The 27,667-nt window shown below is 38.8% G+C and overlaps 2 protein-coding genes across 6 annotated transcripts; both read right to left on the bottom strand.

Moving 5' to 3' along the window:
• Positions 1-2,258: 2,258 nt before the first annotated feature.
• LOC149039798 (uncharacterized) lies at positions 2,259-7,072 on the bottom strand. 4 transcript variants are annotated; one of them, XM_089182065.1, is made up of 5 exons: positions 6,946-7,057; positions 5,888-5,986; positions 5,347-5,790; positions 4,057-4,309; positions 2,259-3,651 (listed from the first exon to the last, which is right to left on the bottom strand). In XM_089182065.1, exons 4-5 carry the CDS (start codon positions 4,294-4,296, stop codon positions 2,704-2,706), a joined length of 1,188 nt encoding a protein of 395 aa, XP_089038191.1. In that variant the 5' UTR covers positions 4,297-4,309; positions 5,347-5,790; positions 5,888-5,986; positions 6,946-7,057; the 3' UTR covers positions 2,259-2,703. The 4 variants fall into 4 exon arrangements, with proteins under 4 accessions (XP_089038191.1, XP_089038190.1, XP_089038189.1 ...); XM_089182064.1 differs by lacking the exon at positions 5,347-5,790 and having other exon boundaries at positions 6,946-7,015; XM_089182063.1 differs by lacking the exons at positions 5,347-5,790; positions 5,888-5,986 and having other exon boundaries at positions 6,946-7,072.
• A 10,583-nt stretch (positions 7,073-17,655) lies between these two features.
• On the bottom strand, positions 17,656-22,815 carry LOC149039797 (uncharacterized). Of its 2 annotated transcripts, XM_089182062.1 has the most exons (4): positions 22,693-22,811; positions 21,293-21,391; positions 19,453-19,705; positions 17,656-19,047 (listed from the first exon to the last, which is right to left on the bottom strand). In XM_089182062.1, exons 3-4 carry the CDS (start codon positions 19,690-19,692, stop codon positions 18,100-18,102), a joined length of 1,188 nt encoding a protein of 395 aa, XP_089038188.1. In that variant the 5' UTR covers positions 19,693-19,705; positions 21,293-21,391; positions 22,693-22,811; the 3' UTR covers positions 17,656-18,099. The 2 variants fall into 2 exon arrangements, with proteins under 2 accessions (XP_089038188.1, XP_089038187.1); XM_089182061.1 differs by lacking the exon at positions 21,293-21,391 and having other exon boundaries at positions 22,693-22,815.
• Positions 22,816-27,667: the final 4,852 nt, after the last annotated feature.

The following is a 27,667-nucleotide window of genomic DNA, read 5'->3' as shown; positions in this document are numbered from 1 at the left end:
CCGGGACGCGAGGATTCTTGGAACCTCAGTTCGCTTTAAGAGTGCTCTTAGATTTTCTATCAAATTATACGAACAGGTTAAAGTTTTTGTGACCTTATCAGCCAAGTACTGTTCGATGTTTCGGTTATCTGCGGGCTTTTGTTAATAACCTTATTTTTGTAAGTCGCTATCAAACAACACGGTTATCGAGAAAAGGACGCGAGGTTGTTGGAACCTTGCTTCGCTTTCGCGAGTACTCTTACTTTTTCTATCGAATTATGCAAACAGCAGGCTAAAGTTTCTGTGACCTTATAAGCCAAGTATTGTTCAATATTTTGGTAATCTGTAGGCTTTTTCTTTTAACCTTATTTTTGTCAGTCGTTATCAAACAACGCAATTATTGAGAAAAGGACGCGAGGATTCTTGGAAAAAGAAAAAAAATTTTAAAACAAGTTATAGAACAAAGATTCGTTAAAAAAAATGCTTCGGAATTAGCTTAAAACTGTCCAAGCCCCGTTAAAAACTATTTCTTCTTGATGACGAGCGAAAGTAGTTCGTGCTATCGATATCGATAATAGTATATTACTCCATTTTCGCCTTCAAAATCGGCTCAAACTTCTCCAAACGTCGATCGCGTATCGTACTATAATAAAGCTGCTATTTTAACCAGTGTTATTTAACACGTGACAGCGACAACTAGTGAAGACCTTAAAAAATGTAAACCGAATTTTTTCGATTTACCGAAGATACTAAAGAATACAAAACAGACGGCATATGCTTTAGAGACTCTCGTGGTGCGTTGCATAGCATATGTTTGCAGAATTTCTCTAGCAACTCAGAATGCCTGTGATGTACTTTTAGATGTTAATCGGTAAATCAGTTGCTCTAGTAAATTTCATCAACAAACTTACCTTGAAAGTTAATGCAAATTCTCGTTTATTATTATATTTGCAGGTTTCAGTCTCAAAGTCTTTCGTGAAGATGTCTGACAACCACTCTGGTATCTCAGACGGTCTTGAAGAAGGCAGTATGAGTTACCTCAGCGATGCAGTGCATTATAGTGCGTAACACGAGAAACTAGTGCTCAGGCTCCGCACTGCATCTTATATTTTATTTCCTTTTATTCTTTGGTATTTTGTGACTCAGTTTCCTAGCAAGTTTTGGAGACAATTAATAGTACTATGGTCATTTTAGGGATGGGTACAAAATCGACGATTCTATCATCATGGTCTGTAAGGAAAAGTGATTTTCCATTCCATCTTGCCTAAACAATTTTAATACATTGGAACAGTTAGTGCTTTTTGGTTTTTCGTATCGGCCACAGTTTTCATATGAGTTGTTGCGGGGCAAAGAATAACAGCAAACATTCCGGAAAAAGGCTGAGAAAAAATGAACACTGAAAATATCAAACGCTCTTACGAGCGCTACTTGTAGTCAAGCTCTTATACTTATGTCTTGATCATATCGCGTTGCACGCATTCAATCACTCACGTGTGCCACGAGTGTAAATCGATGATAACAAAAAATCAGCCGAGGGACCTGACAAATTCATACGCCGAATTCTAGTTTTAGGTTATCCCAAACCAAAGGTATGAAATTCGTCTGGTCAAAGATCATGCTAAGAACTGTGAGGGCAGCCAGAGTACAACGAACTTAAATACATTTCTCTGTTATCTAATGCTCTATTTGTTGTTTGTTTGCTTGTTTGTTCTTTAGCTGACTTGCTTGTTTTTAGTATATCTAAAGACCATGAACGAAGCAGTTTAAATCTAGTTAGAATAAGAGGAGGGGGAGAGTGGAAGGATTTTAGGGGAACACAACCTTTTCAGCGGGAACGGAGCGGGTATCATTCTTTCCTCGAAAACTATGAAGGGGGGGACTATGGACAATTGTCTGTCAACGCAGGGGGTTCATTAGAACTCTACAGAGCCTTTCGGGGGAGAAATCAGGTAAACTTTATTATGACACAACCAAAATCCTCCTGTCCCCCCATTCCCCCAGGCGATAAATACTGGTCGGTCTCATAGAAGTTAGAAGCTTGATAGAAAACAGGCACAAGTAGGCACAGAGAATAAACAGATTCAAGAGGGCCTTGTTTGCTCTTCAATATTGTATAATAAGGAAATTAAATAACGAAGGACTCAAGGAAGGCTTTCTTCTATCAAAGTTCTTAAACGCCTGTTAAATACTTTTGTCCATCTTTTCCCGTAAAATTCAGGCGCGGAAACAAAAACTCTACAACCCTTTTCTTTTGGGTGGTGTTACTAATAACACAAAAAGACGTTTTTCAAAGTTTAATTTATCAGTCCTCTGTATTAAATAGAGCTAAATAGTTTCATTTTACTCAGAAACTTAATCTGCAGACGCTTGAAACTTATCTTATCTTGTAACAAAAAAACGCTTGGATCTCTAACAAGCCCACATATAACATGCAATCTACCTGAACTCATCACTCAGCAACTTTATCTGCAGATGCTTGAAACTCGTCTTATCTTGTAACAAAAAAAACACTTGGAGCTATATGCAATTTATCTGAACCTTTTTTCTAAAGAACATTCTATTTCAGAAACGTGGCATGAACCTTTTAAGTATACAGAGTTCATTTCCGTTAAGAGATTATATGTTCAAAGTGTAACTGATTGATATTTTTAATGTCAAGTAGTTTCTCTCTTTTTCACTCTTTTGGCCACCTTTTGATCATTTCTTCATGCCTTCTGGTCTAGCTTAAGTGGGTCGGGAAGTTGGGTAAGACTTCTTAAAATACTTCGTTAGCCAGCCGAAGAATGTTTGGTACTTTTTACCAGATTTAGCACCGGTCAGCTCACCGATGAGTTGCCCTGATACACCGCCAAACACATCCCTAATGATTTCTTCAGAGTACGTTTCATTCACCTTGATGGAGGGACCTGACACCTTTGCATCTTGGCCAGGCTCGTCGGACGTCCCGCCTTTCTGGAAACAACGGTTCAATTTTTCGTCAAAGTCGCTCTCTTTCAATTTTGTTCTGAATTCTTTGATTGTATTCTTTTCTTCGATGGATAAATTACCGAACTGGCCAAGATTGACAACGTTGCCATCTTTCCTTACTTTGATTTCTTCGTTTCCGTCACTAAGGGTGGAAGAAAATGAAATACGATCAACAGTTGCCATCAGGAAAGCAGCTTTTGCGTTCCTGTTGATACGTTTGAAAGCTGAGATCCAAAATGCTGTTAACCAGTCTTCTCTACCTGGAAGTCTTGGATCATCCAACTCTCCGGCTAGCGTAAATGGCACATTAGTCGCTGTAATATCAGATACTCCGATAGCAACCAAATGTTTGTTTATCGCTTTCTTGAAAGATAAAACACGGTTATTGAAAGCGGTTGCTTCAGGTACGTCATCTGTCTTCTTGGTTGGCGATAGTGGGACTTCGTTGGCAAAGGTTAAAACCACAAGAGCATGTTCCCAAAGTTTCTCCCCCAAGGCTTCTGTAAGCTTCTTTATCGTTTCCAAGTCGTCGGTGCGGAATCGCTTACTGGTCATCTCAGTGCAGAACAGAAACAAGTCGAAGTGGGTCACTCTCTCCTTGATTTTCCGCAGATATTCTTCATCATTGCCGGTTGCGTCTGCAAGTCCTGGAGTGTCGAACACTGTGATAGTTACGCCGTTTTTGACAACTTCATAAGCAGTTACCTGAGGGACATAAAACAGGAAATGATTACAACTTTTAACTCTAACAGAGATTTTATTATGATATGGCTTGGTATGTTACCTCAGTTACGCGAGAAAAATGCATGAAAACGTTTTATTCATATAAAGCCCTGTTCGTCTAAAAGACGTTGAAAAGAAGTATTTACTTATCCTTAGAGTAATTTTGTACCTAATACCTGTAAAGTAATTCGATAATTCTTTCTTAATTTCAAGTATTAAAGATGGGAATTTCCGGAAGAAAAAAAGGGAACAGATGGATTCTAGACATGCATGGACGCGAGATATTATCCCTTTTCATATCCACAAGTAATGCACAGTAACCCGTTAATGAAAGCACCTCATAATAGTTTAAAAGGTGAAGTAATTGTCGATATCAAAGTAGCTTACGTCATCAGTTTGTGGGTCGATGTCATATCCTTCTGCTGCAAGGTTTTCTCCAATAAGCGCATTTGTCAAATAAGACTTGCCAACTCCTGTCTTTCCACTCAGGAGGATATTAACTGTCTGGCCACCGGAACTGACAAATTCTTCGATCTGATACTCCAAGTTTTTTGCACCAAATATAATCTGACCAACTTCAGTTGCCGAGGCATCAGAACTTTTCTCTGAGGTCCCTTCCTGTGCCATTCTTGATAACAAACTTTGAAAAAAATCATTTTTATTAATATAAGAGGAAGAAAATAAAACATGTGTAAATTGACCAAACCATTGTGGATAGAAAATTATTAAGAAATATTTAGTAAGCATTGTCAAAATAATAATCTGCTGTTTGTTTTTCTCAATCAAAAGATTATGACGTCAACATAAATGCTTTTCGAAGAGCATCTGACATTAATTGGATCATTAAGTGATCTTGCTCACACGTGCTTCATTCGTGTTGCAGTCTTTAAAGAGTTGATTTGTTGAAACAGTTTTGAGTCATCTATGAAGACGTAAGTACGTAGTTTTTGATTACGACGAGAAATCAAAATTCGGCTGCTAATACTCTGATCTTCAGGTGTTTTATTTCCATGCGGGATCAGTCGCCCGACTACTGGTTATGTGCTACGTGGCAGAAGAGTAGAATGCAAGAAAATCTACTTCGCCGAGAAAAATTATGATAAATCTTAACTGTGCTTGCGCTTAATTTTCCTCAGTCGATTTGCTGTAGTACTGACATATTAATATATTGATCAGTTCAGGCATTCAAACCTTCCATCTAAAAATATTGATCAAATTCGGTGGTCAATACTCTAAGTGCCTTGTGTTTTATTCTCTATTTAATTTACTTTAGGGGAGCGCTTAGTTTTTCTTTCAAATACTTTGAGTGCTCTGTGTTTTGTTCTCTATTTAGTTTACTTAAAGGTGCGCTTAGTTCTTCTTTCAAATTATACAAACAAGCTATTTTTGTGATCGTAAGATGTTAAATGTTGGTCAATACTTTGGTTATCCGTCAGCTTACGTTAGCCGGGTAATTTACAATTCAGTGTCCGCATTCAAATACATACTTTGCTTTAAGGATATAGAAAAAGATTTTAGGTGATATTTGGAGTAGAGTAAGGAGAGGACGTTGTTCGATTGGCATCGCGCTTACGAAACGAAACGAAACGAAACGATGTCAAACAAAACGAAACGAAATCGAAACGAAATCGAAACGAAACGAAACGAAATGTCAGTCGTGTGATCGTTTCTACTTACATTTAATTGTAGACAATGCCACGGTTGTCTAAAAAAGTTGGATAATTTTTGCCGCAGAATCTCAAGGTTTTATAACAATAAGCAACATGTCTTCTTTGAATTGATACTAAAAACATTATTTTTTATTAATTCCAGAAGGAGTTATCTTTTCTTAATTAACCCCTGGTAGAACCCAGCAGGTGGCTCAATTAAATGAGTGGTATCCTATTACAATTGACATGTTGAGTCTGGAATATTTTTTTTCATGATCTTCAAGTCATAAGCTTTCCAGGGATATATAGTTTGCCTAAGTTTTGAAGTAAGTCCTAGCTGTGAAAAATGAGTGAAAAATGGGCATTTTGGGCCTTAATTGTAGACAGTGCCACGGTTGTCTAAAAAAGTTGGATAATTTGCTGCAGAATCTCAAGGTTTTACAAATTTCTTTAAGAGATACTTACGGTGCACCTGCGAAGAAAGAGCGAATTGTTTCTCAGTCGAAAGGATCGCTACAGGAAACATAACTAACTTTAATTTATTTCAAAGTATTTTAGTGATCTGTTACCTTTTGTCGGCAAACTTATCTGTCAGTCTTTAATCAAACACAGCTGGTATAGAGAATAGGAAGCGAGGATTCTTGGAAAAAATCGAGGACGCGAGGATTCTTGGAAAAAGAAGAAACATCTTACAACAAATTATCCAACAAAGATTCCTTCAAAAAAATGTTTCTGAATTAGCTTAAAACTGTCTAAGCCCCGTTAAAAACTATGTCTTCTTAATGACGAGCGAGAGAAGATCTTGCTATCGATATCGATCATAATATATTACTCGACTTTTGCCAGCAAAATCGGCTCGAACTTCTTCAATCGTGGATCGTTTCGTGCACAAAGATAAAGCTACTATTTTGACCAGTGATGTTTAATTCGTAACGGCGACAACTAGCGAAGATCTGAACAAATGTACACCGGATTTTGTCGACGTATTGAAAGATACCACGAATACACGACAGACGGCATGGGAAAGCATGGGACGGCATCGAAAGACACTTTTTTTATAGAGATAATTTTGGTGAAAATGCTCACTGCAGCTACTGCGCGGCTGTTGTTGGTCAAACCTCCTTGTTTCTTTATAGTAACTTTAATTATGTCTGTATTTTGTATCAGAAATATAATAAGTTAAAAATTGAAATTAAAACCATGCAAATTTTGGTGATTTCACGTTGTTGTTTTGCAGAGCACGCCTGAGAAATGTACAAAGCTTTAAAACGCACGAGCTGAGCAATCGTTCTGCCTATTAGATCTTTTGTTTTGCCACGTCCTCGCTGTTGTCGTCGTCGTCGTTTGCTTTAAGTCGCAGATAACAACGTGAAATCATCAAAGTCTGCGTGTTCCGAGAAAAGAAACGTCAACCGCAAATTTTTAACTTTCCACGCCGCTCTCATACGTCGTGCTGACTTACGTCGCCGTAAGAGATGGTGAGCACATGCAGTCATTCGCGAAATTCCAAATGAAAATATATATTCATTTTTAAATCGACGTCTTCCTTATCGCTGTAATGTACTGTTAGATGACTATCGGCAAATCAGTTGCAAATCAGTTGCACAAATTAATCCATTCAACCTACCTTGAAAGGCAAGGCAAATGCTCGGTCTTTCGTGAAGATCGGGTAATTTAGTATTATCCACCGCAAAGAGTCGAAAAGCTGACGCCTCGAACTCGTTTAAACCCTTCGTCAGAGCGATTAGAGGAATTGTGGGTTGTGTGTGGCTTTATTTGCAGAAAATGGAGCTACGCTATTGGTGGGAATATGGTGAGGAGAAAAAAAATAATAAATTTGTTGAATGAAAAGCGCTCGTTGATACGGTGGTGATCAAGAGCGTCGATTTGAAAGATAAATTTTTGTTCTAGAGTTTTGCGGCTTTCCGAACTGCCCAGATGAAGGGAAAGGCCGGAAACTGCCATATGCTACTTCAGGAGCCTAAGTAATGGGCTCCTGGCTGCTAGAATGATTAGGAAGATTAGAGTGTCTAGCGACTGGTTTGGACACGTCCTTCTCATTTCTTTCTACATCGCGGACGTGTTCTCGGAATTTGTCATCTAGTTTTACCAATGTACAACTTTTTTGCAATGAGTAGAGGTTATGCAGATTTTTAAGGTGCAAAATAGCTTTCAATAAGAACTACTCCGGTGTCAGCTATTCGCTAGTTTTCTCTCTCTTCCTCCATAGTATTAATCTTCCCTTCCAAGGCTATCTCGTTGCCAGTCTATGAAGTAATTAACAATCCAGTCGAAGGCAGCGGCACCAAGAGAGCCACCTCCAGAAAGGATCCTTTCGAATACCACCCTGATGGTTCCTCTAGCGTACCTCATCATGACATCTCTCAGGTTTTCTCTTACTGAAGGAGGGACGGGGTTGATGCTGGGGAAACTCTACCCTGGGCCTCTCTACCCATGATCAGTGCCTATCGTACCTGAGCGTAGACGCAGATGTGACTCCGGGCTTATTAATATCTCCACCATGAAAACACTGGTAATGAGGCGGCGATCAGAAGCGATGTCACCATTTTGATCGCAACGGCTAAGATCACCTTGGACAGCCCATTTTAGCGAGTTCTTCATTTCGAGGTTTTCAACGTACATAAGAAACGGACTTTTCTTAAAATGGGCTCTTTTCATCAAAGTAAGCGGTCAGATCGCAAGCGATACATCGTGGAAGTAAGGTGGGGTATTTTTATTGAGAATTTGACGTATTTTTTTATTCCTTAAAGCGATCATAAATATTCCCATACAAACTCTTACAATTCCGCCATAACTGTTATTGCGCAAGATGATCATCTCGCAGCTGGAACTTGGGCCGCCTGTGATGTCACGCTTAAAGAAATACGTGGAAAGCTAGATACTGTAAACAAAAATACTCCCTGTAGCACGCTTCAAATCTCAAAACTTTATATTCGTTTACGTTTGCAAACAGCCTTCAAAACATTGGTTACTTTATTGCCTGATATGAAATGTTCACCATAATATGACAGCGACTTTAACTTCAGTCGAAAGATCAATAAGCATAATATTTTCAATAAAATTCTAGTTCTTTGGTGAAAAATCGCTGGCAAGCGTGCAAAAAGTTTCGGCTGCCGCCGGCAGCTGGCTGTTTGCTTGAACCCTGTATAATTTATCATTTCTCTGTCTAGATGACAGTATTCCTGTAAGAGCACTTCCATAAAGGGATAGTGAGACCAGAAGATGATAAATAAAAATTTTAGTTCACATTTTAAGAATACACCAGTCTATAAAAAAAAACCCAATAAATTTCGAATTTTCTTTCTGCAGACAAACTCGATCCCTAATCCGCAGCAATTCTCTTGTTCAGATCTTTTTTGCAATAAGCTTAACTTTCACAAGCACCAAGGTAATTTGATATCAACACTTAGCATGACAATATTTTTCAATTTGCGTAGGAAAGCATTAAGATGATAAATTGACAAAAATCTGACAGCGTGCGTCATTTGTAATTTGCACTCATGTTACAACTTTGCACTCGTGATCTCGCGTTACTTTAAAAAAATTACTCGTTTCCACCCAATCAGAAGTGCGTGATGTTTTCATGTATATTACTACAGAAAGAATTGGAAACACAAATTCCTGTTATCAATTATTGATGACCATTGCAATTTCCGAAAAAAAACTCATTATGAAGTTTATTTGAGAAAATATCTATGGTAAAGGCATTGTCTGATTACAACTCTATAGAATAATTAATATAAATAAACAGCTAATGCGCGAGTCGCGTTTGAGGAAATTGTAATGGTCATGATTATGAACAGAAATTTTGAGTTAGATAGTCGTGAATCTGCTCACTCCGGTTGTCTCTGTAAACAGAGTATGATCCTCTTTCGTGAGATTTTCACCAATAAGTGCATTGGTCAAATGTGACTTTCCTACTCCTGTCTTGCCACATAGTAGGATGGTCATTTCTTTTCGATCTGATTTCAAAAACTCTTGTAGCTGATACTTGCAACTATCATCGCCAAATATCAACTCCTTGGCCTCTTGATGGCTATTTAAGCTGACTCCGGGAGGGGATCCGTCTTCCATCTCAAAACCTAACATTCCACAAAGAAAAGAAAGCAAAGTGCACCGCGTTATTTAAATAATGAAAGAGCCTAAATAGAAATTTTCCTTGTTTTGCTCTAGGACCTCTCAGAGCACCTTAGCACGATAAAACATTGACCTGATAGAAATGATACTTCGTATGTCTGATATATCTTTTAAGTAAAAGATATCCCAGCAGCCCCAGCGCTTAGGGGTGGAATTCCACCCATTATTTCCGGAAGAGTATTGCGTTACTTCCGACTCTTTCCATATTTGGTCTGTATGACGTTGACATGTTAAACGAATCATGTAACGAGTTTGGTGAGCGACATTTGAAAATACTACACAACACTAATTTGACATTTTAAGTTTCACCGTTGAACATGGCTTCATCGTCCAAGCGTGCGCGTGTGAACCTTGTCTCCGCTGAAATAATGTTAGAGAAGATCTTTAATGATGAAAACTCCGCTGATGGGATGGACAGTGGAGAAGAAAGCGATCTGGATCGGCAGCTAGAAAATGAGAGTGGGGAATCGAGGTGAGAAGTCAATAAAGGCCATGGGGAAATGGTCGCCATCGAACATGTAGTCTTGAGATGCGAAGTCGTTCGCCTCAGGTCGCCCTTTTGTGTTTGATTCTTGTGCATTTCTTCAAATTTGATTAAAATTTGACTTTAGGGACTCTGAAAATCAGCAATTTACGTTACGAGCATGCTTTTAGCGATGAGATGCGATGCGATTCAAGCTATTTGGAAGCGTGGTTCGATCAGCTGTTACCATGGAGAAATGCATTTTTCGGTTGCGTCCGTTGCGTGCGATTCGATAACGATTTGGCGATTTAGTTTAATATAGATTTTTCATTCGGTTAATTTTGACTGATTTACGCAATATAAACATTTTACTTATGACAGTTTTAGCGAAGGAGAAGTTGAAGATGACGAGCGGCCGGAGGAGGCTAGCACATCCACTAAGGAACCCATGGCTCCTGGTAAGTGAAATATTTCCACCCGGCAAAATTTAGAATAACAAGTATAATTTTCGAATGCACATACCATAGAATAACGTGAATTTTTTTAGGATATCAGTATATCGCTGTTGATGATAACTGATTTATTCACTGAAAATTATATTTTTGTTTTGCAGTTCAAAATGACTAAAATGAATCACGCATGATTCCCTGTAACTCTGAGTTTCGTGCCTACGCACTCGTCAGACAGATTAAACCTGTCTGACGAGTGCGTAAGCACGAAACCCAGAGTAACAGGAAATCATGCGTGTTTCATTTTAGTCATTTTGAAATGTATTTCGCTCTACACTCATGTGTGTGTTGAGCACTTTCCAACAGCATTTGCTACAATTTCTCATAATTATTTTTGTTTTAATGTGTAGTTGCTGGCCCCTCTGCTACCTCTACTGCTGCCTGTCCAATTCCCCCTCTCAATTCTGCCGCTTCTCTTGGTGAGTAAATGTCTTGAAAGGAGGAAAATATTACTTGGTTTATCAAACCTTATCTATAGGATCTATGGACTTTATCAACAAAACTAAAATATTTGTTATGTTTGTGTAGGTCCTGGAAGATTCCATGGTGCTGGTGCTGTTGGTGTTCCTGCTTCTCAAGATTGTGGTGTTCCTGCCACTCGAGGTCGTTCAAGTGGTTCGGCTGGCCGTAGGACTGTGCGTGATCGCACTCGTACTCCTGCTCGTGCCCCTTTCAAATCTTATAATGATCATGATGTAAGCAATCCCATTCCTCCTTTTACTCCTTCAAGGCCAGCTGGAATCCATTTTGAGCGGCCTCAACTCAGGAGCACCATGAAAAAGGCGGTAGAGTTTTTTAACCTATTTTTTACAATTGAAATGATAAACAATATAGTTGCACATACAAATAGTTATGCTTGGGAGCATATATTTTCTGGGTCCCATCAGAGTTATACAAGCCCTGATGGTAGTTGGAAAGAGACCACAGCTGATGAAATAAAGCGGCTGATTGCTCTTATCATTTATATGGGGCTTGTTAAGATTGGTGATGTTGACAAGTATTGGAGCATAAAGACCCTATTTCATGGTCTCTGGGCAAGAGCAATCATGTCTAGAACCAGATTTAAAGCCCTAATGGCCATGTTGCATGTGGTAGATCCCGCTAAAGAAGATAAATCCCATAAGCTGCGTGAAGTTGAGTCCTTTATTGATTATTTTAAATCTAGGTGTCTTGCTTTGTACCAGCCCAAACAAAATTTAGCTATTGACGAGCGCATGGTTAAGTCTCGCCACAGGTCTGGTATACGTCAGTATATCAAAGACAAGCCCACCAGATGGGGTATTAAATTGTGGGTATTGGCTGACAGTTCAAATGGTTACACTGTAGACTTCAATGTCTACATTGGTAAAGTCACGGGGCAGGAAACTAGTAAATTTGGGTTAGGTTATGATGTAGTGATGAAACTTATAAGGCCTTTTCTCAATCAGGGTTATCATTTATTTGTTGATAACTTTTATACATCAGTCAAATTATTCAAAGATTTGTTTGCTCAGGGAGTTCTTGCCACTGGTACCATGCAGGAAACCAGGAGAGACTTTCCAGTTGTGCTCAAAAACAGTAAGGAATGGGCTAAGGGGAAAGAAAGGGGTAGCATGCGTTGGGAAAGGGATCCTCCTTGTTTGGCACTTCAGTGGGTGGATAACAAAGTAGTTTCAATGTTAACAACTATAGATAGAGCTAATGATCATGGTCTGGTCAACAGGAAAACAAAGAAAGATGGTGTGTGGAACACAAGGGAAGTATCACAACCTAAAGTTATAGATAATTACAATAAGTTTATGAGTGGGGTTGACCGATCTGATCAAATTCTAACTACAAATAGTGCACTGCGTAAGTCCATGAAGTGGTGGAAAACTTTGTTTTACCACCTAATTGACATGGCTGTAGTTAATGGTTTTATTCTTTTTAAAGAGCATCAGGCTCAGTTTCCTGACGATGATGCTCTTAAAAGGCCCTCCCATTATTCTTTGGCTGATTTCCGGGTAGAAATTATTAGACAAATCTGTGGTTTCCCTGATTATGGTAGTCCACCTGCAAATACCACAGTGGAATCACCCCCTCCTGCCCCAGAGGAGTTTATATCTGTCCATATCCCAGTTTTCTCTAGTACTCAGAGACGCTGTGTTGTATGTTATAAAAAGGGTAGGGGAGATTTTAGGGTTCGATCTTATTGTGATGCCCCTCAATGTCAGAAGTATATGCATGTTAGTAAGGGTTGGGATTGTTTTGCAGTGTTTCATTCTAAGAAGTACCATCACTAAATTTTTGGTGTACCATATTTCACATACTTAGAACATTTTGCTAATATTTTTTCCAATGTTTTCAGATATTGTGTTTCTCAAAAATATCAAAAAAAGAAAAAAAACAAAACAAAACAAAAAAAATTTTAAAAATTATATTTTGTTATACCTTGTTGCTTTTATCTAATGTCAGTAGAAATAGTTGTGATTCAGTTCTAGTTTTCTCATAGAGGCCTCCTAATAGTTAGAAACGGGACTCCTGTGGAGATGTTTGTCCGACAGAACCCTGGTGTCACGCTGCGAAAAATATGCCCTTGGTTTCAAGAAATCAAAAGATCGCCAAACTGTCCTTGGTTGTAGTAATGCCACAGGCACGAACTAATTTCCAAAATAGTCACGGAATCACTTACAAAAGCATGCTTGTTCTTGCGTTACTCTATTTAGTAACACCCCTAAAATAAAGCCAAGCCGAGTGAAGGCCACTCTAGCCTCTTGTTTCAAGCCTAAACTCGCTTGTTCTTCAAAACTATATGGAAGGAAGGAGATACTAAACTTGGTTCAAAGACTCGCTGTATCGTCTTGGAGCCAAGTTTAGTCAAAAGGACATAACGCGGGCGTTTTGTACTTTCTTTTGATGACGTCGCTCAGATTCAAATCACACTACTTCGTTCAATCTATCAATTAGAATATTCGCAAAACACACTTTAAACTCGTATCTTCTTTACCGATGACTGGCGAAGGTTATAGCATGTAATTTATAAAATGGAACTTGTCCTTTCGAAGCGAATTTGGATGTTGCATGACAACCAAAGGTTTCTATCCCTCTTTTAGATCAGCGTTACTTACCAATAGAATGAAAGCACTAAACTATTTTTAAAAAATTATGGAAAATCGCAACAGCTGACCTAGTACCGTTTTTTGAGGTGCCCTCCTCCTCTTGGACGGTAACAAGTAATCTGTTTCCAACAACATTAGTAAACGGTACTTACTAAAAAATATTTAGGTTGTGAAAGTCCCTTTCTTAAGACGTGTCTTTACCTTTTCAGCAACCTATTATTTTTGCCTCGTTTGAGTTTACACTTCGAATGATGCCTCTATTCCTTTAATAAAGCAATTTAATTATTTTCTCATCTAAGGCTACTTTCGTGTGGTCTTTGAAGCTATCTAAATTTTTTTACGTCATTATTTTGACATAATGTAGTTTAAAACGCTCTGGACATATTTCTGCACCGTTAGCATAATCCACGTTCACTTAATAAACCGCTCTACCTCTGGGTCTCGTTCAAAAAGTTTCTTAGGCGACAAAAGAGTAGAAGGCTCGTTAGCCGCATCCAAAATTCTCTTCACTTCCCTTGCCTCAGAAGGAAAAGACAACAGCCTGGTCTCTACGTGCCTGCTCCTGTCTCTTCCAAAAAAGGCTACTGTAAAGGACCTTCAGATTGGGAAAGTCCCCTTGGCAACTTACCTTGCTTGCGATTAATGTTTGCATTGCTCCAGTCATGGAAATCAAAAAAATTGTCGTTAGTGATTTTTTGTACGTCATTGTTTGAACTTATGTAAGTAAAAACACTTCTAGACGTACTTCCGCAACGTAAGCATAATCGTTTTCAACGATAAACGACCTGACTCCCTCTCTTAAGACTTTCCTTTGCCTTTCTAGTGCTCCTACTGTTTTTTCCTCCCGTGATTGACGCTTCGACTTGGCGCATTTTGGACAAAGGATATTGAAAATTTTCGTGACTAAGGCCATACTTGTATCTCTGCCATGGTTTTCGGAATTTATTTACATTTTTCTTTACGTCATTGTTTGAACGCTGAAAGTAGTTTAAAATAACTTTGGACACTTCTGCAAAGTAAGCATAGTCGGCGACGATCACAAACGTATCGACTTCTGGTTCTCTTTCGTAAATGGTCTGAGGCAATAAATAAGAAAACGACTCATAAGTCGTGCCCAGGGTCTCCCTGTTTCTCTTAGAGGGAGAGGACACGGCCCAGTCTTTGTGTGCCCACTCCTGTCTCTTTAACCTCTCAAAAGTGGCTCTAATAGGGTCCAAGGGAGGCTTTACCTTTCTTGGAACTCTGCAAGACTAAGATGGGACGATGAGTCATTAACCCTCCAACTCCCAGATCAAATTTGTAATTCTCCTTACTGTCAACCATACAATTCTTATAATGTTACTGCAGAGAATTTAGTATTGGATCAACTTACTATCCTCAAGTGATGAGAATAAAGAAAAACATCAATTTATCTGGTTGATATTAACATTGTAAGGACAAATTCTGTCTTGGTCACTCATGGGAGTTGTATCAGTTCTTCAAACAGTTCTTGTGAAGAGCACTCACTATTGGAAGGGGCAATGGATTACGCATGCGCACAACTTCATCATAAGCTTCATCATAGGACGATTTGCTGTGGTATTGACACTTAAACTTGTTGATCAGTTCAGGCATTCAATCCTTAAACCTGTATTTCATTCTCTCCTCCTCGATCTAAAAACGTATTTGATTTTGATCCAATTTGTTCGTCAAAACTCAGAGTGCTCTGTGTTTTGTTCTGCACTTAGTTTACTTCAAGGATGCGCTAAGTTTTTCTTTCAAATTATTCAAACAGGCTATTTTTGTGACCCTGAGATGTTGAAAGTTATTCAGTATTTGTGTAATCCGTTGGCTTGGTGACCTTATTTGTCAGTCGTGGAATCTTACATGGCTGTTCTCGAGAAAAGCCGGGACGCGAGGATTCTTGGAACCTCAGTTCGCTTTAAGAGTGCTCTTAGATTTTCTATCAAATTATACAAACAGGTTAAAGTTTTTGTGACCCTATCAGCCAAGTACTGTTCGATGTTTTGGTTATCTGCGGGCTTTTGTTAATAACCTTATTTTTGTAAGTCGCTATCAAACAACACGGTTATCGAGAAAAGGACGCGAGGTTGTTGGAACCTTGCTTCGCTTTCGCGAGTACTCTTACTTTTTCTAAAGTTTCTGTGACCTTATAAGCCAAGTATTGTTCAATATTTTGGTAATCTGTAGGCTTTTGCTTTTAACCTTATTTTTGTCAGTCGTTATCAAACAACGCAATTATTGAGAAAAGGACGCGAGGATTCTTGGAAAAAGAAAAAAAATCTTAAAACAAGTTATAGAACAAAGATTCGTTTAAAAAAATGCTTCGGAATTAGCTTAAAACTGTCCAAGCCCCGTTAAAAACTATTTCTTCTTGATGACGAGCGAAAGTAGTTCGTGCTATCGATATCGATAATAGTATATTACTCCATTTTCGCCTTCAAAATCGGCTCAAACTTCTCCAAACGTCGATCGCGTATCGTACTATAATAAAGCTGCTATTTTAACCAGTGTTATTTAACACGTGACAGCGACAACTAGTGAAGACCTTAAAAAATGTAAACCGAATTTTTTCGATTTACCGAAGATACTAAAGAATACAAAACAGACGGCATATGCTTTAGAGACTCTCGTGGTGCGTTGCATAGCATATGTTTGCAGAATTTCTCTAGCAACTCAGAATGCCTGTGATGTACTGTTAGATGTTAATCGGCAAATCAGTTGCTCTAGTAAATTTCATCAACAAACTTACCTTGAAAGTTAATGCAGTAATTACAATTATTATTATATCTGCAGGTTTCAGTCTCAAAGTCTTTCGTGAAGATGTCTGACAACCACTCCGGTATCTCAGACGGTCTTGAAGAAGGCAGTGTGAGTTACCTCAGCGATGCAGTGCATTATAGTGCGTAACACGAGAAACTAGTGCTCAGGCTCCGCACTGCATCTTCTATTTTGTTTCCTTTTATTCTTTGGTATTTTGTGACTCAGTTTCCTAGCAAGTTTTGGAGACAATTAATAGTACTATGGTCATTTTAGGGATGGGTACAAAATCGACGATTCTATCATCATGGTCTGTAAGGAAAAGTGATTTTCCATTCCATCTTGCCTAAACAATTTTAATACATTGGAACAGTTAGTGCTTTTTGGTTTTTCGTATCGGCCACAGTTTTCATATGAGTTGTTGCGGGGCAAAGAATAACAGCAAACATTCCGGAAAAAGGCTGAGAAAAAATGAACACTGAAATATCAAACGCTCTTACGAGCGCTACTTGTAGTCAAGCTCTTATACTTATGTCTTGATCATATCACGTTGCACGCATTCAATCACTCACGTGTGCCACGAGTGTAAATCGATGATAACAAAAAATCAGCCGAGGGACCTGACAAATTCATACGCCGAATTCTAGTTTTAGGTTATGCCAAACCAAAGGTATGAAATTCGTCTGGTCAACGATCATGCTAAGAACTGTTAGGGCAGCCAGAGTACAACGAACTTAAATACATTTCTCTGTTATCTAATGCTCTATTTGTTGTTTGTTTGTTCTTTAGCTGACTTGCTTGTTTTTAGTATATCTAAAGACCATGAACGAAGCAGTTTAAATCTAGTTAGAATAAGAGGAGGGGGGAGAGTGGAAGGATTTTAGGGGAACACAACCTTTTCAGCGGGAACGGAGCGGGTATCATTCTTTGCTCGAAAACTATGAAGGGGGGGACTATAGACAATTGTCTGTCAACGCAGGGGGTTCATTAGAACTCTACAGAGCCTTTCGGGGGAGAAATCAGGTAAACTTTATTGTGACACAACCAAAATCCTCCTGTCCCCCCATTCCCCCAGGCGATAAATACTGGTCGGTCTCATAGAAGTTAGAAGCTTGATAGAAAACAGGCACAAGTAGGCACAGAGAATAAACAGATTCAAGAGGGCCTTGTTTGCTCTTCAACATTGTATAATAAGGAAATTAAATAACGAAGGACTCAAGGAAGGCTTTCTTCTATCAAAGTTCTTAAACGCCTGCTAAATACTTTTTTCCATCTTTTCCCGTAAAATTCAGGCACGGAAACAAAAACTCTACAACCCTTTTCTTTTGGTTGGTGTTACTAATAACACAAATTAAAGAAAAATCACAAAAGACGTTTTTTAAAGTTTAATTTATCAGTCCTCTCTATTAAATAGAGCTAAATAGTTTCATTTTACTCAGAAACTTAATCTGCAGACGCTTGAAACTTATCTTATCTTGTAACAAAAAAACGCTTGGATCTCTAACAAGCCCACATATAACATGCAATCTACCTGAACTCATCACTCAGCAACTTTATCTGCAGATGCTTGAAACTCGTCTTATCTTGTAACAAAAAAACACTTGGAGCTATATGCAATTTATCTGAACCTTTTTTCTAAAGAATATACTATTTCAGAAACGTGGCATGAACCTTTTAAGTATACAGAGTTCATTTCCGTTAATAGATTATATGTTCAAAGTGTAACTGATTGATATTTTTAATGTCAAGTAGTTTCTCTCTTTTTCACTCTTTTGGCCAGCTTGTGATCATTTCTTCATGCCTTCTGGTCTAGCTTAAGTGGGTCGGGAAGTTGGGTAAGACTTCTTAAAATATTTCGTTAGCCAGCCGAAGAATGTTTGGTACTTTTTACCAGATTTAGCACCGGTCAGCTCATCGATGAGTTGCCCTGATACACCGCCAAACACATCCCTAATGATTTCTTCAGAGTACGTTTCATTCACCTTGATGGAGGGACCTGACACCTTTGCATCTTGGCCAGGCTCGTCGGACGTCCCGCCTTTCTGGAAACAACGGTTCAATTTTTCGTCAAAGTCGCTCTCTTTCAATTTTTTTTTAAGCTCTGTGATTGCATTCCTGTCTTCGATGGATAAATTACCGAACTGGCCAAGACTGACAACGTTGCCATCTCTCCTTACTTTGATTTCTTCGTTTCCGTCACTAAGGGTGGAAGAAAATGAAATACGATCAACAGTTGCCATCAGGAAAGCAGCTTTTGCGTTCTTGTTGATACGTTTGAAAGCTGAGATCCAAAATGCTGTCAACCAGTCTTCTCTATCTGGAAGTCTTGGATCATCCAACTCTCCGGCTGGCGTAAATGGCACATTAGTCGCTGTAATATCAGGTACTCCGATAGCAACCAAATGTTTGTTTATCGCTTTCTTGAAAGCTAAAACGCGGTCATTGAAAGCGTTTGCTTCAGGTACGTCATCTGTCTTCTTGGTTGGCGATAGTGGGACTTCGTTGGCAAAGGTTAAAACCACAAGAGCATGTTCCCAAAGTTTCTCCCCCAAGGCTTCTGTAAGCTTCTTTATCGTTTCCAAGTCGTCGGTGCGGAATCGCTTACTGGTCATCTCAGTGCAGAACAGAAACAAGTCGAAGTGGGTCACTCTCTCCTTGATTTTCCGCAGATATTCTTCATCATTGCCGGTTGCGTCTGCAAGTCCAGGAGTGTCGAACACTGTGATAGTTACGCCGTTTTTGACAACTTCATAAACAGTTACCTGAGGGACATAAAACAGGAAATGATTACAACTTTCAACTCTAACAGAGATTTCATTATGATATGGCTTGGTATGTTACCTCAGTTACGCGAGAAAAATGCATGAAAACGTTTTATTCATACAAAGCCCTGTCCGTCTAAAAGACGTTGAAAAGAAGTATTTTCTTATCCTTAGAGTAATTTTGTACCTAATACCTGTAGAGTAATTCGATAATTCTTTCTTAATTTCAAGTATTAAAGATAGGAATTTCCGGAAGAAAAAAAGGGAACAGATGGATTCTAGACATGCATGGACGCGAGATATTATCCCTTTTCATATCCACAAGTAATGCACAGTAACCCGTTAATGAAAGCACCTCATAATAGTTTAAAAGGTGAAGTAATTGTCGATATCAAAGTAGCTTACGTCATCAGTTTGTGGGTCGATGTCATATCCTTCTGCTGCAAGGTTTTCTCCAATAAGCGCATTTGTCAAATAAGACTTGCCAACTCCTGTCTTTCCACTCAGGAGGATATTAACAGTCTGGCCACCGGAACTGACAAATTCTTCGATCTGATACTCCAAGTTTTTTGCACCAAATATAATCTGACCAACTTTAGTTGCCGAGGCATCAGAACTTTTCTCTGAGGTCCCTTCCTGTGCCATTCTTGATAACAAACTTTGAAAAAAATCATTTTTATTAATATGAGAGGAAGAAAATAAAACATGTGTAAATTGACCAAACCATTGTGGATAGAAAATTATTAAGAAATATTTAGTAAGCATTGTCAAAATAATAATCTGCTGTTTGTTTTTCTCAATCAAAAGATTATGAAGTCAACATAAATGCTTTTCAAAGAGCATCTGGTATCAATTGGATCATTAAGTGATCTTGCTCACACGTGCTTCATTCGTGTTGCAGCCTTTAAAGAGTTGATTTGTTGAAACAGTTTTGAGTCATCTATGAAGACGTAAGTACGTAGTTTTTGATTACGACGAGAAATCAAAATTCGGCTGCTAATACTCTGATCTTCAGGTGTTTTATTTCCATGCGGGATCAGTCGCCCGACTACTGGTTATGTGCTACGTGGCAGAAGAGTAGAATGCAAGAAAATCTACTTCGCCGAGAAAAATTTTGATAAGTCTTAACTGTGCTTGCGCTTAATTCTCCTCAGTTGATTTGCTGTAGTACTGATATATAAATAGATCGATCAGTTAAGGCATTCAAACCTTCCATCTAAAAATATTGATCAAATTCGGTGGTCAATACTCTAAGTGCCTTGTGTTTTATTCTCTATTTAATTTACTTTAGGGGAGCGCTTAGTTTTTCTTTCAAATACTTTGAGTGCTCTGTGTTTTGTTCTCTATTTAGTTTACTTAAAGGTGCGCTTAGTTCTTCTTTCAAATTATACAAACGGGCTATTTTTGTGACCGTAAGATGTTAAATGTTGGTCAATACTCTGGTTATCCGTCAGCTTACGTTAGCCGGGTAATTTACAATTCAGTGTCCGCATTCAAATACATACTTTGCTTTAAGGATATAGAAAAAGATTTTAGGTGATATTTGGAGTAGAGTAAGGAGAGGACGTTGTTCGATTGGCATCGCGCTTACGAAACGAAACGAAACGAAACGATGTCAAACAAAACGAAACGAAATCGAAACGAAATCGAAACGAAACGAAACGAAACGAAACGAAATGTCAGTCGTGTGATCGTTTCTACTTACATTTAATTGTAGACAATGCCACGGTTGTCTAAAAAAGTTGGATAATTATTGCCGCAGAATCTCAAGGTTTTATAACAATAAGCAACATGTCTTCTTTGAATTGATACTAAAAACATTATTTTTTATTAATTCCAGAAGGAGTTATCTTTTCTTAATTAACCCCTGGTAGAACCCAGCAGGTGGCTCAATTAAATGAGTGGTATCCTATTACAATTGACATGTTGAGTCTGGAATATTTTTTTTCATGATCTTCAAGTCATAAGCTTTCCAGGGATATATAGTTTGCCTAAGTTTTGAAGTAAGTCCTAGCTGTGAAAAATGAGTGAAAAATGGGCATTTTGGGCCTTAATTGTAGACAGTGCCACGGTTGTCTAAAAAAGTTGGATAATTTGCTGCAGAATCTCAAGGTTTTACAAATTTCTTTAAGAGATACTTACGGTGCACCTGCGAAGAAAGAGCGAATTGTTTCTCAGTCGAAAGGATCGCTACAGGAACATAACTAACTTTAATTTATTTGAAAGTATTTTAGTGATCTGTTACCTTTTGTCCGCAAACTTATCTGTCAGTCTTTAATCAAACAAAGCTGGTATAGAGAATAGGAAGCGAGGATTCTTGGAAAAAATCGAGGACGCGAGGATTCTTGGAAAAAGAAGAAACATCTTACAACAAATTATCCAACAAAGATTCCTTCAAAAAAATGTTTCTGAATTAGCTTAAAACTGTCTAAGCCCCGTTAAAAACTATGTCTTCTTAATGACGAGCGAGAGTAGATCTTGCTATCGTATCGATCATAATGTATTACTCGACTTTTGCCAGCAAAATCGGCTCGAACTTCTTCAATCGTGGATCGTTTCGTGCACAGAGATAAAGCTACTATTTTGACCAGTGATGTTTAATTCGTAACGGCGACAACTAGCGAAGATCTGAACAAATGTACACCGGATTTTGTCGACGTATTGAAAGATACCACGAATACACGACAGACGGCATGGGAAAGCATGGGACGGCATCGAAAGACACTTTTTTTATAGAGATAATTTTGGTGAAAATGCTCACTGCAGCTACTGCGCGGCTGTTGTTGGTCAAACCTCCTTGTTTCTTTATAGTAACTTTAATTATGTCTGTATTTTGTATCAGAAATATAATAAGTTAAAAATTGAAATTAAAACTAAAAAAAAAAGACCACGACGGCGACGGAAACGATGACTTGGCCGTGGCAAAACAACTTGAAAGGTTTATTTGGGCAGAGCAATAGCTCAGCGCTTCCCTTTTAAAACTGTTTTATTTCTTATCCGGCCTCTGCAAAATAGAGACCTTAAGCAGTCAGGGAGCTACGCCAGGGAAGACGTCGATTAAAAAGCAATTTCTATTTTAAGTTAGAATTTCGAAAATGGCTGGATGTGTTTACTGTTCACACAGCCACTCCCTAACTTCAGCACAAAATATGTTGGCAGCTTTGAGTTGCGAATGGAAATTAAAATAATTTATCGTTCCCCTTTTCCTTTCGCAGACCATGCAAATTTTGGTGATTTCACGTTGTTGTTTTGCAGAGCACGCCTGAGAAATGTACAAAGCTTTAAAACGCACGAGCTGAGCAATCGTTCTGCCTATTAGATCTTTTGTTTTGCCACGTCCTCGCTGTTGTCGTCGTCGTCGTTTGCTTTAAGTCGCAGATAACAACGTGAAATCATCAAAGTCTGCGTGTTCCGAGAAAAGAAACGTCAACCGCAAATTTTTAACTTTCCACGCCGCTCTCATACGTCGTGCTGACTTACGTCGCCGTAAGAGATGGTGAGCACATGCAGTCATTCGCGAAATTCCAAATGAAAATATATATTCATTTTTAAATCGACGTCTTCCTTATCGCTGTAATGTACTGTTAGATGACTATCGGCAAATCAGTTGCAAATCAGTTGCACAAATTAATCCATTCAACCTACCTTGAAAGGCAAGGCAAATGCTCGGTCTTTCGTGAAGATCGGGTAATTTAGTATTATCCACCGCAAAGAGTCGAAAAGCTGACGCCTCGAACTCGTTTAAACCCTTCGTCAGAGCGATTAGAGGAATTGTGGGTTGTGTGTGGCTTTATTTGCAGAAAATGGAGCTACGCTATTGGTGGGAATATGGTGAGGAGAAAAAAAATAATAAATTTGTTGAATGAAAAGCGCTCGTTGATACGGTGGTGATCAAGAGCGTCGATTTGAAAGATAAATTTTTGTTCTAGAGTTTTGCGGCTTTCCGAACTGCCCAGATGAAGGGAAAGGCCGGAAACTGCCATATGCTACTTCAGGAGCCTAAGTAATGGGCTCCTGGCTGCTAGAATGATTAGGAAGATTAGAGTGTCTAGCGACTGGTTTGGACACGTCCTTCTCATTTCTTTCTACATCGCGGACGTGTTCTCGGAATTTGTCATCTAGTTTTACCAATGTACAACTTTTTTGCAATGAGTAGAGGTTATGCAGATTTTTAAGGTGCAAAATAGCTTTCAATAAGAACTACTCCGGTGTCAGCTATTCGCTAGTTTTCTCTCTCTTCCTCCATAGTATTAATCTTCCCTTCCAAGGCTATCTCGTTGCCAGTCTATGAAGTAATTAACAATCCAGTCGAAGGCAGCGGCACCAAGAGAGCCACCTCCAGAAAGGATCCTTTCGAATACCACCCTGATGGTTCCTCTAGCGTACCTCATCATGACATCTCTCAGGTTTTCTCTTACTGAAGGAGGGACGGGGTTGATGCTGGGGAAACTCTACCCTGGGCCTCTCTACCCATGATCAGTGCCTATCGTACCTGAGCGTAGACGCAGATGTGACTCCGGGCTTATTAATATCTCCACCATGAAAACACTGGTAATGAGGCGGCGATCAGAAGCGGTGTCACCATTTTGATCGCAACGGCTACAATCACCTTGGACAGCCCATTTTAGCGAGTTCTTCATTTCGAGGTTTTCAACGTACATAAGAAACGGACTTTTCTTAAAATGGGCTCTTTTCATCAAAGTAAGCGGTCAGATCGCAAGCGATACATCGTGGAAGTAAGGTGAGGTATTTTTATTGAGAATTTGACGTATTTTTTTATTCCTTAAAGCGATCATAAATATTCCCATACAAACTCTTACAATTCCGCCATAACTGTTATTGCGCAAGATGATCATCTCGCAGCTGGAACTTGGGCCGCCTGTGATGTCACGTTTAAAGAAATACGTAGAAAGCTAGATACTGTAAACAAAAATACTCCCTGTAGCACGCTTCAAATCTCAAAACTTCATATTCGTTTACGTTTGCAAACAGCCTTCAAAACATTGGTTACTTTATTGCCAGATATGAAATGTTCACCATAATATGACAGCGACTTTAACTTCAGTCGAAAGATCAATAAGCATAATATTTTCAATAAAATTCTAGTTCTTTGGTGAAAAATCGCTGGCAAGCGTGCAAAAAGTTTCGGCTGCCGCCGGCAGCTGGCTGTTTGCTTGAACCCTGTATAATTTATCATTTCTCTGTCTAGATGACAGTATTCCTGTAAGAGCACTTCCATAAAGGGATAGTGAGACCAGAAGATGATAAATAAAAATTTTAGTTCACATTTTAAGAATACACCAGTCTCTATAAAAAAAAAACCCAATAAATTTCGAATTTTCTTTCTGCAGACAAACTCGATCCCTAATCCGCAGCAATTCTCTTGTTCAGATCTTTTTTGCAATAAGCTTAACTTTCACAAGCACCAAGGTAATTTGATATCAACACTTAGCATGACAATATTTTTCAATTTGCGTAGGAAAGCATTAAGATGATAAATTGACAAAAATCTGACAGCGTGCGTCATTTGTAATTTGCACTCATGTTACAACTTTGCACTCGTGATCTCGCGTTACATTAAAAAAATTACTCGTTTCCACCCAATCAGAAGTGCGTGATGTTTTCATGTATATTACTACAGAAAGAATTGGAAACACAAATTCCTGTTATCAATTATTGATGACCATTGCAATTTCCGAAAAAAAACTCATTATGAAGTTTATTTGAGAAAATATCTATGGTAAAGGCATTGTCTGATTACAACTCTATAGAATAATTAATATAAATAAACAGCTAATGCGCGAGTCGCGTTTGAGGAAATTGTAATGGTCATGATTATGAACAGAAATTTTGAGTTAGATAGTCGTGAATCTGCTCACTCCGGTTGTCTCTGTAAACAGAGTATGATCCTCTTTCGTGAGATTTTCACCAATAAGTGCATTGGTCAAATGTGACTTTCCTACTCCTGTCTTGCCACATAGTAGGATGGTCATTTCTTTTCGATCTGATTTCAAAAACTCTTGTAGCTGATACTTGCAACTATCATCGCCAAATATCAACTCCTTGGCCTCTTGATGGCTATTTAAGCTGACTCCGGGAGGGGATCCGTCTTCCATCTCAAAACCTAACATTCCACAAAGAAAAGAAAGCAAAGTGCACCGCGTTATTTAAATAATGAAAGAGCCTAAATAGAAATTTTCCTTGTTTTGCTCTAGGACCTCTCAGAGCACCTTAGCACGATAAAACATTGACCTGATAGAAATGATACTTCGTATGTCTGATATATCTTTTAAGTAAAAGATATCCCAGCAGCCCCAGCGCTTAGGGGTGGAATTCCACCCATTATTTCCGGAAGAGTATTGCGTTACTTCCGACTCTTTCCATATTTGGTCTGTATGACGTTGACATGTTAAACGAATCATGTAACGAGTTTGGTGAGCGACATTTGAAAATACTACACAACACTAATTTGACATTTTAAGTTTCACCGTTGAACATGGCTTCATCGTCCAAGCGTGCGCGTGTGAACCTTGTCTCCGCTGAAATAATGTTAGAGAAGATCTTTAATGATGAAAACTCCGCTGATGGGATGGACAGTGGAGAAGAAAGCGATCTGGATCGGCAGCTAGAAAATGAGAGTGGGGAATCGAGGTGAGAAGTCAATAAAGGCCATGGGGAAATGGTCGCCATCGAACATGTAGTCTTGAGATGCGAAGTCGTTCGCCTCAGGTCGCCCTTTTGTGTTTGATTCTTGTGCATTTCTTCAAATTTGATTAAAATTTGACTTTAGGGACTCTGAAAATCAGCAATTTACGTTACGAGCATGCTTTTAGCGATGAGATGCGATGCGATTCAAGCTATTTGGAAGCGTGGTTCGATCAGCTGTTACCATGGAGAAATGCATTTTTCGGTTGCGTCCGTTGCGTGCGATTCGATAACGATTTGGCGATTTAGTTTAATATAGATTTTTCATTCGGTTAATTTTGACTGACTTACGCAATATAAACATTTTACTTATGACAGTTTTAGCGAAGGAGAAGTTGAAGATGACGAGCGGCCGGAGGAGGCTAGCACATCCACTAAGGAACCCATGGCTCCTGGTAAGTGAAATATTTCCACCCGGCAAAATTTAGAATAACAAGTATAATTTTCGAATGCACATACCATAGAATAACGTGAATTTTTTTAGGATATCAGTATATCGCTGTTGATGATAACTGATTTATTCACTGAAAATTATATTTTTGTTTTGCAGTTCAAAATGACTAAAATGAATCACGCATGATTCCCTGTAACTCTGAGTTTCGTGCCTACGCACTCGTCAGACAGATTAAACCTGTCTGACGAGTGCGTAAGCACGAAACTCAGAGTTACAGGGAATCATGCGTGTTTCATTTTAGTCATTTTGAAATGTATTTCGCTCTACACTCATGTGTGTTGAGCACTTTCCAACAGCATTTGCTACAATTTCTCATAATTATTTTTGTTTTAATGTGTAGTTGCTGGCCCCTCTGCTACTTCTACTGCTGCCTGTCCAATTCCCCCTCTCAATTCTGCCGCTCCTCTTGGTGAGTAAATGTCTTGAAAGGAGGAAAATATTACTTGGTTTATCAAACCTTATCTATAGGATCTATGGACTTTATCAACAAAACTAAAATATTTGTTATGTTTGTGTAGGTCCTGGAAGATTCCATGGTGCTGGTGCTGTTGGTGTTCCTGCTTCTCAAGATTGTGGTGTTCCTGCCACTCGAGGTCGTTCAAGTGGTTCGGCTGGCCGTAGGAGTGTGCGTGGTCGCACTCGTACTCCTGCTCGTGCCCCTTTCAAATCTTATAATGATCATGATGTAAGCAATCCCATTCCTCCTTTTACTCCTTCAAGGCCAGCTGGAATCCATTTTGAGCGGCCTCAACTCAGGAGCACCATGAAAAAGGCGGTAGAGTTTTTTAACCTATTTTTTACAATTGAAATGATAAACAATATAGTTGCACATACAAATAGTTATGCTTGGGAGCATATATTTTCTGGGTCCCATCAGAGTTATACAAGCCCTGATGGTAGTTGGAAAGAGACCACAGCTGATGAAATAAAGCGGCTGATTGCTCTTATCATTTATATGGGGCTTGTTAAGATTGGTGATGTTGACAAGTATTGGAGCATAAAGACCCTATTTCATGGTCTCTGGGCAAGAGCAATCATGTCTAGAACCAGATTCAAAGCCCTAATGGCCATGTTGCATGTGGTAGATCCCGCTAAAGAAGATAAATCCCATAAGCTGCGTGAAGTTGAGTCCTTTATTAATTATTTTAAATCTAGGTGTCTTGCTTTGTACCAGCCCAGACAAAATTTAGCTATTGACGAGCGCATGGTTAAGTCTCGCCACAGGTCTGGTATACGTCAGTATATCAAAGACAAGCCCACCAGATGGGGTATTAAATTGTGGGTATTGGCTGACAGTTCAAATGGTTACACTGTAGACTTCAATGTCTACATTGGTAAAGTCACGGGGCAGGAAACTAGTAAATTTGGGTTAGGTTATGATGTAGTGATGAAACTTATAAGGCCTTTTCTCAATCAGGGTTATCATTTATTTGTTGATAACTTTTATACATCAGTCAAATT

Source organism: Pocillopora damicornis, chromosome 9 (assembly GCF_964200805.1).
Source record: "Pocillopora damicornis chromosome 9, jaPocDami1.2, whole genome shotgun sequence".
Classification (NCBI taxonomy): domain Eukaryota; kingdom Metazoa; phylum Cnidaria; class Anthozoa; order Scleractinia; family Pocilloporidae; genus Pocillopora; species Pocillopora damicornis.
This window is presented reverse-complemented; position numbering and strand designations above follow the sequence as displayed.